Source organism: Mirounga angustirostris, unplaced genomic scaffold (assembly GCF_029215605.1).
Source record: "Mirounga angustirostris isolate CCGP_5_RB_7025 unplaced genomic scaffold, mMirAng1.0.hap1 SCAF_4, whole genome shotgun sequence".
NCBI classification, from domain to species: Eukaryota; Metazoa; Chordata; class Mammalia; order Carnivora; family Phocidae; genus Mirounga; species Mirounga angustirostris.
In genome coordinates, this window is record NW_026991712.1 from 170,302,095 (window position 1) to 170,320,609 (window position 18,515).

Sequence of the window (18,515 nt, forward strand, 5' to 3'; positions counted from 1 at the left end):
GCCAATTAAACCCCAAATAAAGCAATTCCTTCAGTAAGCAGGGCACGTGAGAGTCCCTGGCTGGGTGGGCAGAGCAGGGACCACCCTGGGCTGCACAGAAGCTCATGCACTTCTGCCCAGGTCCTCCAAGCAACCTGCCCCTGCTCCTGGCCTTACCTCATGCCTGGCAAGGGGGGGATCTGACTGTGTGGTGTGGATGCTGGAGTTGGTGGCTTCAGGTCTCCTCCTTCTGCCATGGAACTGCTGGTTGACTGAGGTGTCTGTGGCCCCTGCATAGACCCAGATCCCGCTGTGGACAGAGATGTGGGGTGAGCCGGCAGGTGTTTAACTCTCACAGGAATACACAAATGCCCTGGGGTTTCTTTGGAAAGGACTGTTGTAAGGCTAAAGCTGGGGTTCTTTAAAGCCTAAATCACCCTTCTCAGCAGGGAATATGTAAGGCCAGGTAATAAAAAGGGAATTTGAGGGTTCTTCTTCTTCTTCTTCTTTTTTTAATATAGGCTCCATGCCCAGTGTGGAGCCTGACGTGGGGCTTGAACTCACGACCCTGAGATCAAGACCTGAGCTGAGATCAAGAGTCGGACGCTTAACTGACTGAGCCGCCCAGGTGCCCTGGGGAATTTGAGGTTTCTATTGCTCCTTGATACTGTTTTGCATTTGGAGAACAGGAGTAGTGTGGCAATGCCATCACCATGCTAGTGTTCCCTTGTGTCTCTGCCAGCTTCCCTGACTACTCTTCTTTACTTCCCCAAGGACCCTGTCTAACCTACTAAACCCTGTAATGCTGGTGCACAAGTTCCCAGTCAGAGCCCCTGGAATCCTAGGTAGGAAGGCTCCACATTGCCCCAAACCTTCAGTGTACTTTAAGAACCTAGGAGCTCCTACTCACAAGCATCTAGCACAGTGTCACCTCTCAGGTTCCAATGTTCTTCTAAGCTGATGCGAGCAGAACTACCAGTAATTAATGTTTCCATTAGTTACCATTCCCAGCAGCAGATATCCCACTGCTTAGGCCTCCCCAGCCGATGAGTCATCTCAGGCACTCATTACACCCTCAGAGGTCAACACCAGGGCACATGTGTTCACACCCACCTTCTAGGAGCCCTGGCCTTCTTCCCTCCCCATGCTTGCCCAGGCCCCAGCCTCCTCTCAGAAAGGAGGGTGGGCAGAGGCACTCCCATCAGAGAGTTCCATTCATATGCCCTCCCCACCCCCTCCTTCCCATTCATTAGCATCTCAGCTCCCTGGGGAATTCAGGGCTCTAGTCTGAGCTGCATTCTAAGGCGCTGACATCAGTGGGCCAAAGCTCCCAGATGGCCCTGCCTCACTGCGATTTGTCAGATTTCCCTACTCCTCTGGTGTCCCTCCTACTCGCTAGTTTACAAACATTTGGCAAGATGCCAGGTGCACAATGAAAATTAAAACTTAAGGGCTGCTGCAGACTACCTCTCAAGGGAGTCGCCACTGTCCGCTCTTTAGCTCTGTCAGCGTGGTAAGCCCTGGGGTAGGGCAGGGCAGCGCACACGTCCCTGGGGCCACGCACTGCTGAATAAGGAGTCTGGACCCCTGAATGCTCCCTGTGAAGGGTGAGCCTTAGTGGGGCTGCTCACCCGATCCTTACCAGGAGAGGGAGGTTGGATCTTGGGCTGGGACTTCTTGGAATCAGCAGCTGCAAAGATGTCTGGGGGAGGGTCTTCTCCCCGTTCAATCTTGCACTCAAAGGCATAGAGACACTGGATATACTGCTTTTTCAAGGAGCTGGCAGCACTGCTTGAGGTGCCCACATTGAGGTTGGTCGCAAGTTCCCGCCATTTTTTGTTCTTGTTGACCTGTACAACCAACCAGAAGAGTCGAGGTACATCTTCCACCTGGTCTTCCTGCTCACAAGCCCCAAGCCCCATCAGGCTACCAGGCACTCATCTCTTACGGAATCACAGTTCTCAGTTAACCACCAAAGTTAACCCCCCTCAGTGCAGAGTCCACAACAAATGTTAAAATCCATGGCTAGCTGCCCTCTACCCTCAACACGCTCTATCCATAGATCACTGCAACTAGCAGACTGCTTATTCAAAAGAGGGCAAATTTCACATCATTATTAATGGGAGAGAACAGAATTCGGAAGGTATGATGCTTTACACGAGTATACTACTGAAAAATGGTGTGCAAATCACCATCAGATCCAAACCCCTTCAAAGGCAACAATAAAAATCAACATTTTCCAAAATGGAGACATGGCAATATCAGCTACCACTCTGCTAGACTTACTTTGTCAAACTGGAGGTTTCCATATCTGGGCTGTTTTCTCGTTGTGGGACTCTTGGCAAATTTTACATTCTTGTGCCACTGCTGCCCTGCTTCTCAGTGACATGTCACCAACTACAAGCCCCCTTCCCTCACCAGTCACTGTCCTGATTGTCCAGGAGATGCTTCAGGCCCTCTAACTTCTCTGTGCCCTCCCAGCGGCCAGCCTATACTTGTCTCCTTTCCTAAGCTTCAGGACACACTGACCAAGACCATTCCCCAATCCCTACAGTTAGATGGTCTCTCTGCTCTAGCCAGGCAGGTCTCCTTCTTCACGTATTCTTATGCTTACTCATCCACCCCAAAGGCTGGGAACACCAGCTTTCCAGTCCCAACACACAAAGGAAGCTCAACTGACCTGGTACCTGTGATACCAGAGAGAAGAGTGATAAGGAAGCAAAGAGAGGGACAACCTAGATGGCGGGGAGGTGACCAGGAACACTTTCCAGAGCAGGCTAACATCTGAGCTGAAGCCTGAAGGTTGGGGATGGAGCTGGTTGGGTATGTTCCGGACTCTCTCCTATATCTCCATGCCACGTAGGCCGGTCAACTGGATGACCCCTTCCTCTACCTACACCCTACTAATCCTTCACAGAAGCTCAGGACTCATATTCTGCCTTCTTGGAAGCTTCACAAACTTTTAACGGCACTCTTTCTCCTCTGAACTCCCACTGACTTTAGCATTCAATTACATCACAGCACCTAAAAGGCTGGTGTCCTTTCGCAAACTGGAAGACAGGCGCAGGCTTCGGGATTCCCTCTGTACCGCATCCTAGGTTCGGTGAATCCAGAAGCCTATCCAATCAAAAGTATGCCGAACCTAACCCGACGCCCCCTCCCTTTCCCTACAGGCAGGAGAAGCCTGACTAGGAGAACTCAGTACCAGGGAGAATGGCAGGAATAAGCCCAGGGTCACCTCAGAAGCCTGCTGTGGCTTTGCTTCCCACGCCAGTTATGTGGCGGTGTGCACGTGTCTTGTTTTGTTTTGTTTTCCTTTGTGGGGGAGGGGAATAAAGCCTGAAGGGAGAAGGAATTCATAACTGACTGTTGGTTGGCTTCATTCCAATCACTTTCTTTTCTGCTGGTGACAGCTGTTTTCCTCTTCTGATTTAGAAGGTTTGGAACACGTCTCTCCCCGCCACGCCTCCCCCTGAGCTCAGCCACAAACTCAGATCCAACAGCAGGCTCCTGATCTGATGACTACAGAACACGCATAGGAGGAAAGTTCCCAAAGCACAGCATTGCCTCAACTATTTGCCTCCCGGGCTGAGTGTAAAGCAATGCTATAAGGTATCAGAGCAGGGGCAAGGCTCAGGGTGGTATTCAGTTCAGAGGTTTTTAGCACAGATTACTGCATTCACTTAAGTATGCCATATGGAATAACTAAACACCCCACCTACTTCATCCTTCATAAGCTACTTCTATTAAATAGCTCCTGAAATCCCATCTTCACTGGGACTGGAAGGAAAGGGTCAGCAACTACTCTGGCTACACCTGTTCCATCTTGCAGACCAATTTACATGGCAGAAATCTTGCTGCAAGCTTTGCGTATTATTTCTAGCTTTTGACAGTCTAGCAGGATACACACTACCCCTACTTTACAAATAAGTTAGGGTTCAGAGTGGTCATTCACCTTGATTAAGGTCACATGTGTTGTTAAGTGGCTAAGAAAGAATTCAAAACCAGACTCATCTCTCCAAACCATGCCCTTGCTTACTATGCCAAACTGCCTCCCGCATTTTCCCTATCTTTGTACCCCAGTGAGACCCTAGACATATGGTAAACTCATTGCTAATACTTCCTACTACCCAGGGAGGTCTCAGCCTCCTGTCTTTGTCTTATCTTCTGGAAGCCCTGTGCTTCCAGTCTGTCAGTGTGTGCCTCAGAGAGCAGGAGACGGTGATGCCCCTGTGGGATGCTTGGCACCAGGTGAAGCCACTGAGTACCTAGAGAGAGGCTTGTTGCAACCACAGAGGAAGCCAAGTGCTAGGCACTCACCTGAGTCAATCCACCAATCTCCTTCACAGACACATAGAGGCGATAGAGGTCCAGAGGTTTCCTACCCACAGCAGGCAGATTTGTCATGCCCATGGCCTTCTCCTCCGTGAAGGCCAGATAACGGTCCACCCACATCTTCCTCTCAGGCTCACCACCCAGCTCATACAACTTGGTGATCTTCTCATTGGTTGTAGTAGAAGAACTGGATTTCTGGAAGGGGCAGGTCAAGATTCATAGGAACCGGTCAGATTCAAAGCCTATGCTAAGGGTGGTCTCAGAAGTCCCTTGATTAGGGCATTGGTAAAGCTTCTTATTCTGGGGTAGTCAGTAACATGTCCCTTGCCTTCGCAAGGTCAGAAGACCAAATGGGAGCTAGAAATTCTTCCTGTAAAGGAAGGAAGCTAACACTGCCTATATGTTATGCATTGGGTGCCATGCTAGACGCCTTTATATATCAGCCATTATTAATTATCCTCCTCTTCAAAGGTAAGGAAGCAGGCACAGGAGGCCACTCCTAAAATCTCATTGTTTTTAAGTAGCAGAGCTAAGTGTCAAACCCTTATCCACCTGACAACAATGTCACTATACTACTTCCATGCTATTACCCAGGAGGCTGGGCATGATTTTATAGACTGTTTCAGAGAACTCAAGAAACTCAAAACGTTGATTTTGAGACAATGGGATGGACTAAAATGAAAAGAAACTTCCTCCTCTCAAGAAAGGAAGGGTCTCCTACCTGCCTGAAAGGCTTTGGATGTTAAATATCCTGTCCCAGACAGGAGGATGGCTAAAAGGGTCTGAGAGTCAGAGGTGAAGGTCCACAGGACGTGGCAGCTGTACATTTTTATTTCCCCTACTTTATAAGATAGGGAAAATGGGGTATGACAAAGGGCAGAAATGTTTCAAATGATTCAAACACTGAACAGGTCCCCAGACTGCCACACAACCCAACAGATAGCACACTCAGGGCCATCCTACAGGGAGGCCAAGCAAGGACCCAAACCCCACCTGCCTCATCTTCCTCTCTATAGAACACAGGGCACCAACCATTCCTGCTGCTCTGAGTAAGGTCCAGGAAGAGAAGAGCAACTAGTTGCCCATGGCACACACCACCTATCAATGCATGAGGACAGGGTGCACAGTTTCACAAAGGGCATTACAGAGGATTCTACACTGCAGGCCTGGCATTTCCTCTATCACAGACAGCTGTGAGAACATTGTGTTATTTACATCAGGACCCCTTAGGCTAAATGAAATCTAATTCAATGAGCTACTAGCCTGGGACCCTTCATGATCAGAAGATCAGCCTTTTCTGAGATGATCTAGTCCATGTCATAAAAGGCTAGAGTCTAGTCACCCTCTTCTCTTTTTCCTTCCTATCCCTGGAGAGGATGGGACAGACAGTTGAGAGGAGTCAGGATATAAATCATTACCTTGGATTTGGATTCTGTCTTGGGTGTCCCGTCTGCCTTGTTGTTCATTTTGGTGGCTGGAGTTAACTTGACGTCCCCAAGGCCCATCATCTCTGGGCTGGCTGCCATCCCTATAAAAGAGAAAAAAATCTCAAGTCCAATAAGTTTGTGACATGAAGATCATTCTGGAAGAAATTCCTGGGATGAGCAAGGACTTGGATTTACCTGCTGAATTGTTGGCCATGGTCCCACCCATGGGATACGGGGGTCCCTGAGGGTTGATCATGCCAGCCATACTATTAATCCCTTGTCCGTAGGGAGGTCCAGTTCCCATCATGCCCCCCTGATTCATATTGGGGTAGCCTGGTGGCCTGAGGAAGAAGATGGAAAGTGAGAGAGAGACAAGAGTTAGATACAGTGAGCTTTCATATTTGGAACTGAGCTAAATAGAGTTTGTGAGCCAAGATCATCTAGTGAGGCTTACAAGGAAAAAGTTTATGGGTTTCCCAAACCACAACCATGTACCACCTGACCCAGACATTCCTATCTACTACCTCCCACGAAAGGTTCTACGATGGTTCAGGCTCCAAACAGGAAACCATAGCTCAATTTTAAAGGATACAATCCTTGGAGAAGGGACCCCTACCGTGTCTCTTAAGTACTGCCTCCCTCTAAGTGTCAAAATGTGTTTCCATTTAAGGGCTTCTCTATGGCAAAAGGCCTAGATTTTACCACTCTGTCATGTCAAAACCCAACCAAACTGGACCCCTCATGGCACAGCACCTGGAGGTGCTTTCTTTTTTTCCTTTTTTTTAAAGATTTTATTTATTTATTTGACAGAGAGAGACACAGCAAGAGAGGGAACACAAGCAGGGGGAGTGGGAGAGGGAGAAGCAGGCTCCCCGTGGAGCAGGGAGCCTGATGCGGGGCTCGATCCCAGGACCCTGGGACCATGACCTGAGCCGAAGGCAGACGCTTAATGACTGAGCCACCCAGGCGCCCCGTGGAGGTGCTTTCTTGATGTACCTACCGCAAACTCTATGCTTCCATCATTTTGAAACACTACCAAACCCATCTCTTTACCATTAACCCCCCCATTCTACCTTAGTTCATAAGCATTCCAGTATACAAGAGTCACTGTAAGAACTGTAGCCACCAACAGAGGGGTACACAGACAGAGCCTTCAAAAGCCAGTAGAATCATATTCACTGAAGTGAACGGCCACCAAAGTGAGTGTCCAAGGAAGAACAGATGAATCTTCAAAGTCATTAAACCAAATCACATGAGCTCTCTGCACTTTAGTGCCAGATTCAAACACGAAGAACCACACAGAACAGTAGAGAAATGGCAAACCACAACCTTACCATCCTCTATTTCTCACACTACAGATCCAAGTTATATGTATCATTGAAATCCTTTTGGAAACCAGAAAACTAGATTGACAGAAGAAACGGAGAAACTCTGAAAACTTATTTTACTCATCAAAATAACCTATGCTTTCTAAAGTTCTTTACATACAATATCTGGACATGTGAAATTTGATACCAACTGAAGATGCTTAAGAATCAGCACTTTTGTTGGTTTTCTTTCCCACTGTAAGGAAACCCAGTTTTCTAAAGAGCTCTCGATAAAATACATATTTACCAAGATGGCATGGTTCAGATCCAGAAGCATCTCAACAACCCAAATCACTTTACAATTTATTTCCTTCTGCTGACACCCTCTTCGCTTCCCAGGCCTTACCTGTTTTGGATAGAGTTGGCAGCAACATGCATGGCGACAGCAGTTTCTTGAGTTTTCCGATTCATGCCCCCTGGTGGGGGACACATCCCTGACCCAACCTGAGGTGGCATATTGGCCATGTTAGGGCCATAAGGCCGGTTGCCCATGGAGGCATGACTCATTCTCCCTGGAGGGAGTGTGCCATAAGGTGGGATGCCAGGCTGCCCATGCATCTGACCTCCAGCACCCATAGGGTTCATACTTCCGGCCATGCCTGCACTGGGGTAGTTAGCATTGGGCAAGGCATTATAGTTTGGCTGCCTGGGGTAGCCTCCTGGGAAGGAAAGAAGAGAAGACGCAGAGACTTGGTTAGTGACTCAGTAGCAACTTCTTAATCTCGCTCAGCTCTAAAACTCCAAAGATAATAAATGATAGGAATCACTCACTATTTGGTCTGATAAGAGACCAACTTCATGGCAGCCTTCACCCCATTAAAAAAAAGGGGGGGAGGAGGCCAGGAACACAGAAAGGCAGGCCTCAGTTGTCCTCTCATCCTAAAGCCAGTGCAGCACAGAGCAAGGCTTGCTGGCAGGCTCTGCTGCTACCCAGGCCCCTCAACTCCCAGAACTCCTTCCTTTCTACACGGGCAATCTGCCGTCTCTTCCATGTTCTGTGTAAGACATTCAGCTTTAGATCCACCCAGGGCTCATTTTGAGGAAAGATACATTCTATTAGGACTAATTTACTTTAATTACCATTAAGTGTTTGCCCAGTCTTGAGCTAAACACCTTCTCCCCATTTTACGGATGAAGGAGAGACTCAGGGATATTCAGGGACTTTCCCATGGTGACAGTCCTGCCCTATTTTAGGGCCTGGCTTTGGTGGATTTAAAGCAAAGGGCAGTCCTACTCTTACAACCCAGAGAGCAGCATATGTATACACCTCTATGTACTCCTAACTGGGTAACATACTCACCCTGTGGGCCGTACTGACTCCCCTGGGGACCATAGCTCCCCATGGAGTTCTGCTGGTAGGAGCCCATGCCTGTGTGCATCTGTCCACCCGAAGGCTGACGCGGAGATAAGGCCGAGCCGGGCTGGGGGGAACTGTACTGGGGCATCTGGGGGTTCCTCTGCATGTAACCTATTTGTGGGTAGTGTCCATATATTATTACCTCAGTACAATGAGAACAGATGTTCTCCCTTATCATAAGACCTCACCATCTACATTTTCTTTAGCAACTACCTACGAAGTCTCTATTTGCTATATAATTATGTGCTCTTTTAGGCACCCTCCAAAGTGACATTGCCACCAACCAGGGCATGCCAACTGTTTCTACTAAATGGGGGTCTGAAAAGACAAACAGCAATGACAACAAAATGGGACAGGATTTAAAGGGTAAAGATTTGATGCCAAGTCTTCAGTATCTGCTGACCAAATTAGACACAATGTAGGAAGGAATCCATTAGAGCACAAACACTGAGAAACAACACTGGGGGGCAACACAATACTGGAGCCACCAACACGGTTAAACCCACTCTAACTTCACAATTCATTGCTGGGATTGTCCTAAGCTTCCTGGTCATACGATTCTCCAAAAGCTATTGTACAGGATAATCAAATGGCTCCCTTAGACTTCTGCACCTCCCTGAAAGCCCAGGGTCTCACCTCGATCTTGGGCAATGCTCGATTGGTTCATGGAAGGATGCATGATGCTGTCCGACTGGCCACTGGGTGGCCGAGGTGGCATCTGGTTGCCTGCTCCAAACAGAGAAAGAAGCCAGTCATGGCTAAGCCTGGAAATTCTAGCCAGGAGGTCATTTCAGAGTTGGAAATGGCTCCTGCCAAGGCCAAACCTCCCAGTAACACATACACAGAGGGACCCCCACCAAGGGGCTCCCATCTCTCTTCTTCAAATGTTGAATGGAAACTTCGCAGACATGAACCAGAGATGTTCTCTGTGACAGTGGAAGGCTGGGGCTCCCTGATATCACTGGGGGCCAGTCCCTTTTCCCTCTCCCTGAAGTCCAGCACTTGAAGGTACCTGGCACTGCAGCAGGCGAGAGTGGTCCTGAGCGAGACTGAGCAACACTGGCGGGAGAGCCAACAGGGGATGGGGAGGGGCCTCGGATGCCAGGCAGGTGAGGGGAGGTATGAGGAGAGAAAGGAGACTGAGCTGGATTACTCTGCTCTCCTTGGCTGCTGGAAATCCCTGATGTGCTCACTCCAGGGCTCAGAGCTCCTTCTGTCCCCATGGGGAGATCGTCTATTGAACCAGATAGATCCTGAAACATACACATAAGCATATGGATTAGCAATGTTAGGCAGAAAGACTTCTTTCAACAGTTGTACTACACAATTAATATTTTACCTAGCCAACCAAGAGCAAACACACTGCACAAGTTATGTAGTCATGATACTAAAGCTTACAGATGGCAAAACTCTATTCAGAGTCAGATAGAAAATATTTTAGACTCTGTTGGCCATTAGTCTTTGTCACAACTACTCAACTCTGCCACCATAGTGCTAAAGCAGTCAGAGATAATCCTTCAACAAATGGGTAGACTGTGTTCTAATAAAACTTTATTTATAAAAACAAGTAACTAGCCCATAAGCTGTAGTTTGCTGACCCATGGTCTATCTATCAGAGCAGATCATCTAGCACTTTCATCTTCTTTCCTGTCCCCAACTTTTTTTTTTAAAGATTTTATTTTATTTTTTTTAAAGATTTTTATTTATTTATTTGAGAGAGAATGAGAGACAGAGAGCACGAGAGGGAAGAGGGTCAGAGGAAGAAGCAGACTCCCTGCCGAGCAGGAAGCCCGATGCGGGACTCGATCCAGGGACTCCAGGATCATGACCTGAGCCGAAGGCAGTCGCTTAACCAACTGAGCCACCCAGGCGCCCAAGATTTTATTTTATTTTTGACAGAGAGAGACACAGAGAGACACAGAGAGAGGGAACACAAGCAGGGGGCGTGCGAGAGGGAGAAGCAGGCTTTCTGCTGAGCAGGGAGCCCAATGCGGGGCTCGATCCCAGGACCCTGGGATCATGACCTGAGCCAAAGGCAGATGCTTAACGACTGAGCCACCCAGGCGCCCCTCCTGTCCCCAACTTCTATAGTCACAAGAAAGCTGCTCTTTCAGTGAGACTTTAGTTCTTTTCTGATGGGGAAACTTGACAAAATACTGCCAGGATGGCACCAGGAGCTAGCTACAGGAGAATGGTAAACAAGTTTGGGCAACATTCACAGACCCCCTCTCCATCAGATTATTATAACCTACGTTTACCAAGGATGCACTTGCTCCAAGTTACCACACAGTAAACATAAAGGGTAGGACGTGGGAAAGGGACAGATTGTATGAGACAATTCCTTAACTGCCAAGAAGATCTGGGACTACATTCCTAACAACTGGCCCACAACAGGGATGAACAAATGTTTACCAACTGAGCAAATCAGTTTTCCTCCTAGCTTTGTTTTTTTGGTGAAAACTTGATGTTTATTGGGGGGCTTTAGTTACCTTGAATTCATCAGTATAGCGTTCACTCGAGGTCAGTAATCTCCTGAGATTAGCAACCAGGAGCTCAATATGAAAAATATTCACCACAGGAAATGCACACCCAGCCCCAACCTCATTCTCTAGCAGCATCACTGGTTCAACACCACACGTCAACTTCAGGCTGGGAACTAACTAAAGGATGAGAGCTTTGGGTAGGGGCTCAGATCTGGGAAACACCTAATGCTCAAACGTTTAAAAAAGAAGTTCTCTTAAAGAGACATCTGAAGAGAAAGGAGATCCAAAATGGCCTAAGTCTATTCCTATTCCTACAACAAGCTCACCCTAAAAAGATTAGCTCAAGATAACACTGACCCTGGAGTCTGACAATAACACTGAAGGCCAGAGGGCACCTCTTAGGCTCTCCCCAAAGTATTATGTTGGTTGGACCTTCTGCAAATCAGCTGGTTACTTCACTAAGCTGGGAACATTTCCGCGGAGTTCTATGGGAATAAAGCTTGTCCTGAAGGCAAGGCAGGCAGGTAGGTATGCATTTGTGCCTGTGTCCAGCTCTCCACTGTTAGCTCAGAAGTCAGAAAATGCTAGCTTTCCAAAATGCTAGCACACCATAGCGTGCTTTAAATATGAAGTAAGAATTAGTCCCAGCATGGACAAGAACTCAAGAAGGCTCTCCTGTAGATAACACCCGAAGGTGTCTTCCCTTTCAAAGGACTAAAGTACCTGGAGCTATATAAAGCCCTGGGTTCATCCCAAGAAAGGAGAATTCCACCCCCATGTTGAGGGCTAAGCTATACCAGGGACACCTGGCTTCTGAGCCAAGGAGAATAAACTCAAAGAGGCAGCAGCAAGAAGACAAGAGAAAGCCAACTGTGTAGACCTTGAAAGCCACTTGTTAGGCCCTGACCTGTAACAGAAACCACAGCTGAAAGCTTTCTTTTAGGGACCAGTAGGTTCCCTCAGCATTCCTTCCTGGAACAGGACCCATTCCTTATTGATCTGCCAGCTTCCGGTAATACAACTACTTGCTTACAGAAAAAAGAAATCAGTGTATTTTGAAAAAGAATAGGAATCAAAGGTCCATCCATAAGAACTTGGCCCTATTCAAATGGCTTTGGAAAATTAAGTGTTTTGAATTATCTTCGGTATGTATGTATGTATGTATGTATGTATGTATTCATTGGGGGGGGCGGTTGAGGGAGAGGGAAAGAGAATCCTCAAGTAGACTCCCCGCTGAGGGCAGAGCCCGATGCAGGGCTCAATCCCAGGACCCTGAGATCAGACCTGAGCCGAAACCAAGAGTCAGATGCTTAACCGACTGAGCCACCCAGGTGCCCCTGAATATTTTTGTTTTTAATTAAACAAAATATGAATACTCTCATGGTAAAAACAGTTCAGATAGTAGAGGTAAAGCCAAAGTTCCCCTTTGCTCTATTTCTGCTGCCTTCAACTGAGGAATCCCTGCTCAACTGGGTATATACCCTTGGAAATCTGAGGAACTGAGGCGGGGCGGAAGGGAAGAAAAAACCCAACAACAGCCCACCAACCACTGCTATGAGTCGGAACGGGGCCTACGGATGGCTCCTTCAGCCACACTTCTGTTAAAAACCAGGTTCTCCACAGATCCGTAAGTGAATGTGTTAGTCCAGCTGAGAGATCCCAGGAGCCTGAAGAAAACACTGGCAACCCCTGGGACTGGGCTCTCAGGACCCTGGAGGTATCTGTGGTGGCAGCGTGGTGGCTTTCTTCACAGAGACACTCTGAGGAGGGCCATCAGTTTTGGTAAAGTGCCCTGAGCTCCTTGGAGAAAAAGTGCTAAATAAACCACTGTCAACAGCAGCCCCACGTGGGCTGGGATGCCTGAGCACAGAATAATAGTGGGGAAGGAAATAGCATTAATCTTCTTATCTCTCTGATTTGGTTGGTTTGAGGCCAATCTCTCAAACTGTCATTTTCAGCAGATGGCAACTTGTCAGCATGGGGGTAGTTGATTTAAAAGAAAAATTTGTTTTTCTTTTTAAAGATTTTATTTATTTGGGGGTGGGGGAGAGAGAGAGCTAGAAATAGCTAGAGAGAACACAAGCAGTGGGGGAGGGGCAAGGGAAGAGGGAGAAGCAGACTCCTTGCTGAGCAGGGAGCCCGAGTGGGACTCGATCCCAGGACCCTGGGATCATGACTTGAGCCGAAGGCAGGTACTTAACCAACTGAGCCACCCAGGCCCCCCTGTTTTTCTGTATTTTTGTTTGTTTGTTTTGTTTTTTTAAAGAACCAGAATGTTAGCATAGGAAGGGACAAATCATTTGCCATTTACCATCTGAGCATGTATAATGTGCCAGGCACTTTATGGAGTTCCTTACTTTTCTACTATTCTCGGAAACAGGTACTATTACCATTAACATGTTGAATATGTGCATGCTGATGCTCAGAGAGATTGGGTTACATGCCCAAGTCATCCAGCAAGTAAGTAGCAGAAACTAGATTTTGAACCCAGGTCTGCTGAACCCCAAAGTCTATGTTCTTTCTCTCTCCATTATGCTGTGATACTATATGGACTGAGAAAAAGTACTACACCTTTGAGTTAGGAAACCAAAGCTGAGTTCTTGGTACTTATCACTTGTGGCCTTGGACAAGCCGGCAACAAGCTGGGCCTGGTTTTCTCAGTTATACAATAGGGGGACTGGACAAATCTGAGTTCATGGTAACCCTGGGCCATATGCATGAAACTCCACTGGCACCATATGGATGGGGCCATATGGAATATGCAGTACCAGCAGTAACAGCCTGGAATGAGAGATATGACAACACACAAGCAGTGTAAGATATAAGACATATCGATCAGTCCCAGTAGCTTAATCACAGTAAATGTCTTCATTGGGAAATGGGAGGGCCTGGTGGGGAGGAAGACTCCAAAAGAAGTGTCTCCCCTCTATCTACATGAACAGATATTGCTCTGAATTCCATGTCCTTTTTATTTTCATTTTTTTAAAGTTTTATTTATTTTTTGACAGAGCGAGCGAGCGAGAGAGGGAATACAAGCAGGGGGAGTGGGAGAGGGAGAAGCAGGCTTCCCGCTGAGCAGGGAGCCTGATGTGGGGCTTGATCCCAGGACCCTGGGATCATGACCTGAGCTGAAGGCAGACGCTTAACCGACTGAGTCACCCAGGCGCCCCTCCACATCCTTTTAGTACATGGGACACACCTCTGCTTTCTACCCCACAAAAAGCCAGTTTTTCAGGTCTTTTGTTCTACAAAAAGCGGATGTCTGCTTGTTGAGTCAGACCTCAATGTGCCGAACAAGTCTGGCTTTCCACAACACACCTATCACACAAAGTTCAATCAACCCAAGCCCCTACTCTCACTGGCAGGGGCTACTTTTAGCATTTCAAAACTCAGGGTGTCTTGGTTCTTGCAAAAGGGCCCACCTAACAGGTATCTTCCAAGAGGTCTATTGAAAGAATTGTAGCAATGTCCCTTAAGTGGAAAGATATCTTTTCCCAGGTTTGTTCTCTTCCAAGCATAATCCTGCTGAAAGATGGGAGGTGAGGATCAGCCCACTCAGTGCCCTGCCAGTTCCGAGGAAGCAGCAGGGCCAGGGAGAATTTCCTCACGTGTTTCCAACGTGTTTCATGCATTTTATTGCTCATCTACCATGCAGATCAAAAGCGCTGGAGCAGGTCCAACTATTTCACACAGAATCTCACACTCCAGGCTGGCTACAGCCCCGAAAGCCTTCGTTTCTTCACTTGAAATACTGCCCAATGTTATTTTGGGATGTGACCTGATAGAGGAAGCCCATAGGAACTCCATGACGATAACTGTTCCAGCTGTGATTGGTTGCCCAGCCCCAGCAAGTGCCAGCATGGGTTTGTCAGGCTCTGCTGACAAACAGAACTCGGCAGCTAACACCTTCTCTTCACACCACAACAAAACCATGCCTGAAATCACACAGTCCATACCTCGTTGGAGGGGGGCAGGAGGTTGGGGGAGGCCTGCTAGTGCTCTCACAGGAAGGGCTGCAAGTTTTTTTTTTTTTATTTGAGAGAGAGAGAATGAGAGACAGAGAGCATGAGAGGGAGGAGGGTCAGAGGGAGAAGCAGACTCCCTGCCAAGCAGGGAGCCCGATGCGGGACTCGATCCCGGGACTCCAGGATCATGACCTGAGCCGAAGGCAGTCGCTTAACCAACTGAGCCACCCAGGCGCCCCAGGGCTGCAAGTTTTAACATGAACTGCCTCCCTGATGAAGTACATTTTCAAGCAGAAGATACCAGATGAGGGTTAGAGGAAGGGGGTTTAAACGGTCTCCTGAGAGAGCCTGAGGATGACATCAGTTCGTTCTGCCAAGCAGATTAAATAACATCAATAGGCAAGTCTAAAGAACAGGCTCATGGAAATGCTCAATTCAGGGTTTTCTCATAAATTTGGATGAGTCCTTGAGAAATGGAGCTTTTGTTAACCCCCAGATGGAGTTCTCGTCCTCTTTCAGTTGAGAAGAGCTTTTGCCAAGTTGTGCTGACTACTGGCGGGGAAACCACCCACCAAGAGAACCAGGTAAATCCTATATATACACTTATGGGTGGGTGGGGTGTGTGTGTGGGTGTGTTGGAAACCTTGCAATTCAGCCACACTCACTTAAATGACTTCCTTGAATGAAAAAAAGCCCAAATACACAGCCCGAAATGACCAGATCTGCACTGGCACTTCTCAAGTGTTTTTCCGGCAGCGTACCGAACAGATTCATGGCCACGGCAGGAGGCTGCTCCCATGCTGGAGAATGGGAGGAAATCCTGAAGAACACAGAAAAGATTGGCAGACTCGACCCTTGAAGAAAGGTAGACAGCATTTCTGTCTGGAAAGGAGAGAAACTTCAAGGAAAAAGGAGTACGGCAAACATAATTACATAGGAACTACTTAAGGCAAATAAGTTTTGGGGAGACCTGGTTTTTCATAAAGACTTCCTTAAGCAACTTATTTGTCAAGGATCAGGGGAGAAGAGGCTACCTCTACCAAATACTTCTAAAAAATATTCAGTACAATAAAGTTTCATTCGTAGGTTCTCTTTTCCACAGTCTTTGCTAAATGGAAGAAAGGGTGATCTGACTCCAGAGTTACAGAACTCTGATGAGTGGTCACAGCCCAACAGATGAGCTGCCATTTCTGCCCAGAGAGCAGGCTAGCTCGTGCTGGCTGAAATGCCAGGAACAAATCAATACACAGAACAGGCTGCCTCTTACTACTGGTGGTACTTTCGAGTCGGGGCTAAGCAGGTGGCTGAGAAGGGAAAAGGAAAGCCACAGAAGACGGCACCATCTTTCTAGCTTAGGACCAAACACCATCTCCTGCTTGAACTACACCCACTGTTTGGAATAGCAGAAACTGCTCTGGGAAAGGCTAAGAGAACTTGATTTCCTAACCCCTAACCCCTACCCCAAGTTTCCAAAAACCCCTAACCAAACTCCCTCTTCTCTTTTTCAACAATAGGTTATTGTTCTGGGGATAATGGGTCATTTCTTCCTGGTACTTTCGGGCTGCTTGATGGGGGATGCACAGTAAAGAAGGGTCAGAACTCTTCTGGTCTCCAGAATGCTTTTCAGAGGCCCACCTCCAAGAGGAAATCTCTTATATATACATGTCAGAGTTCATAAATAAAACTCAGGGAGACCAAATCTCCAAATTCAAAGGATGCTGGAAAAAGAGGAATAAAGGAAGTCTCTTTGTACCTCCCTCTTGAAGGGAAGCAGAACAAACACAAATATGTGACTCTCACGTGCTTAGCCCTCAGGTACGTGGCTGGCTTACATTTAATTCTCACAACCATCTTCTAGATGCAGTTATCTTCCCCGTTTTACCAAAGCAAGCGCTCAGAAGTTGAATGACGTGCCCAAGGACAGAGAGCTATCACATAGAAGAACTCAAGTTCAAACCCACATTCCTCTGATTTCAGAGCTTGCGCTCTTTCTACTGTAAGGTGGAAGCTTGCCACTATCAGAAGCTAGGTTCCATGCTCCAAACAAAGCCTGGAAGCCCGGCCACAACCTGCCTCTGGACATGTTGAGGGACTACCTCCATGGCTGTAACAAGTTAACCTCACTAGGCCTTGCCTGGCTCTGTAAAGGAAAGACTAAAACTAGATAATTTAACTCTACAAGTCTACAAATGCTACACACTCCCCTCTTGCCTAGTCGCTTTTCCTATAAACCATTCTTCCTTTCTAAACCTTCTCTCGTGGTTTATTTCAAATCAGCCCTTTCATCTATAATTCTCAATTTAAACTTACTTTTGTTACACTAAATGGTATAGTACTTTTTCTCACCTCTGGGTCTTTAGAAGGGTACTTAATGTGCAGGGAGTTGGGAGGGGGGGAAGTAGAGAGTGACTCAGAATCTAGGGAGACCCTCAGGAAGCTAAGTCCTATGTAGGCTGGTATCTGATCTCTGCTGGTATTCATACTGAATGTGCTCTACCCCTATTATCAGGCACAGGGGTGTGGTCCAGAGAGAGAAGTCAAAACACCCGTGGCCTCTAGATGGCCTCATCTCAGGCGATTTCAAATCCTCACCCAGCCCTGCAGTCACCCTCCTAACTGCAGGACAATTAGGCTTTGTTTAGGGGCTCCATTCCCCAAACTCTAAGGTGGGGAAGCTCCCTTCTGGGGGGCAGAGGCCAAACAAGCTTCAACCCCCTGCCCACAGGTGTGATCCACGCGGGGTGGGGATGGGGGAAAGGCACCAGAGCCCTCCTCTAACACAGCAGCGTGGCCCATTTCCCAGTCACTGAAGAGAACTGGGTAGGAAGGCCAATTACCCGAAGTCGAGCTATAGGTGCTACAGACTAAAATCATTTTTTGCCTTGGAGACTTCAAAGACCAGAACAGCTTTGGAGGGGCAAAGCCTCAACAGTCAGCACAACTTCCCTGGCCCTTCACCCTCACCCCAGAGGCGATGCTTGGACCGGCTGTGGCAGGACGGATGGCACTGCGCTGAATCTGCCTGTAGGACCACAGCAGGACCAGGCTAGCTCCTCCTACTTTATTAGTGACCAGAAAAATGCCAGGGACACAAAAGACAACATGTTTGAGAAGCTACTCAGTGAATAATCTACTCAAAAGCATCCTCTGTAGGCCCAATCTCTGTTAGTTTTCTCTCTTTCCTTTAACCTTGATCCCCCACCATAATCCCATACCTGAGCTCCAGACCTCCACGTGGAGGGAGGGACTCGAGCGCTGGCATCAAGGGAATGAACCCTCCTGTCTAAAACTGCAAAGTACAACCCCGAATAGGCCCCGGCCACTTGGGTAAGAGCACTTGATGGAACTGCAGTGCAGGGAAGGAACGTCTGGAAAGGAGGCTGTTGGGAGGCGGGGCTCTGTGTCACTGGAGAAATTTCAATCTAATTACAAAAATATAAGAACCCGCTGTTCTAATCCACCTCAGCAAAATCTCTTGAGGTAGGTGTGCCCCTTTGGGTGGGGGCCGAGGGCGTTTCTGAGATGAGAAAGGGGAGAAGAAAGACTGGGGGGCTGCCTGCACTCCTGCGGTGGGAGCCCCTGCAAACAGCAGCTTGGCCACT

The 18,515-nt window shown here is 47.8% G+C and overlaps 1 protein-coding gene across 6 annotated transcripts in view; it reads right to left on the reverse strand.

The window, feature by feature from the left end:
• The window catches only part of ARID1A (AT-rich interaction domain 1A), a 69,378-nt gene that overhangs the window by 7,816 nt on the left and 43,047 nt on the right, over nt 1-18,515 (reverse strand). For 4 of the 6 annotated variants that reach the window (XM_064589711.1, XM_045898365.3, XM_045898363.3 and 1 more), the window contains 9 exons: nt 9,478-9,718; nt 9,102-9,194; nt 8,409-8,576; nt 7,455-7,767; nt 5,937-6,082; nt 5,733-5,842; nt 4,300-4,509; nt 1,622-1,829; nt 157-289 (listed from right to left, as the gene is read on the reverse strand). In XM_064589711.1, the coding sequence (XP_064445781.1) occupies nt 157-289; nt 1,622-1,829; nt 4,300-4,509; nt 5,733-5,842; nt 5,937-6,082; nt 7,455-7,767; nt 8,409-8,576; nt 9,102-9,194; nt 9,478-9,718 (1,622 nt within the window). The remainder of the gene's footprint in view (nt 1-156; nt 290-1,621; nt 1,830-4,299; nt 4,510-5,732; nt 5,843-5,936; nt 6,083-7,454; nt 7,768-8,408; nt 8,577-9,101; nt 9,195-9,477; nt 9,719-18,515) is intronic. The other 2 variants (XM_045898364.3, XM_045898366.3) reach the window with 1 other exon arrangement.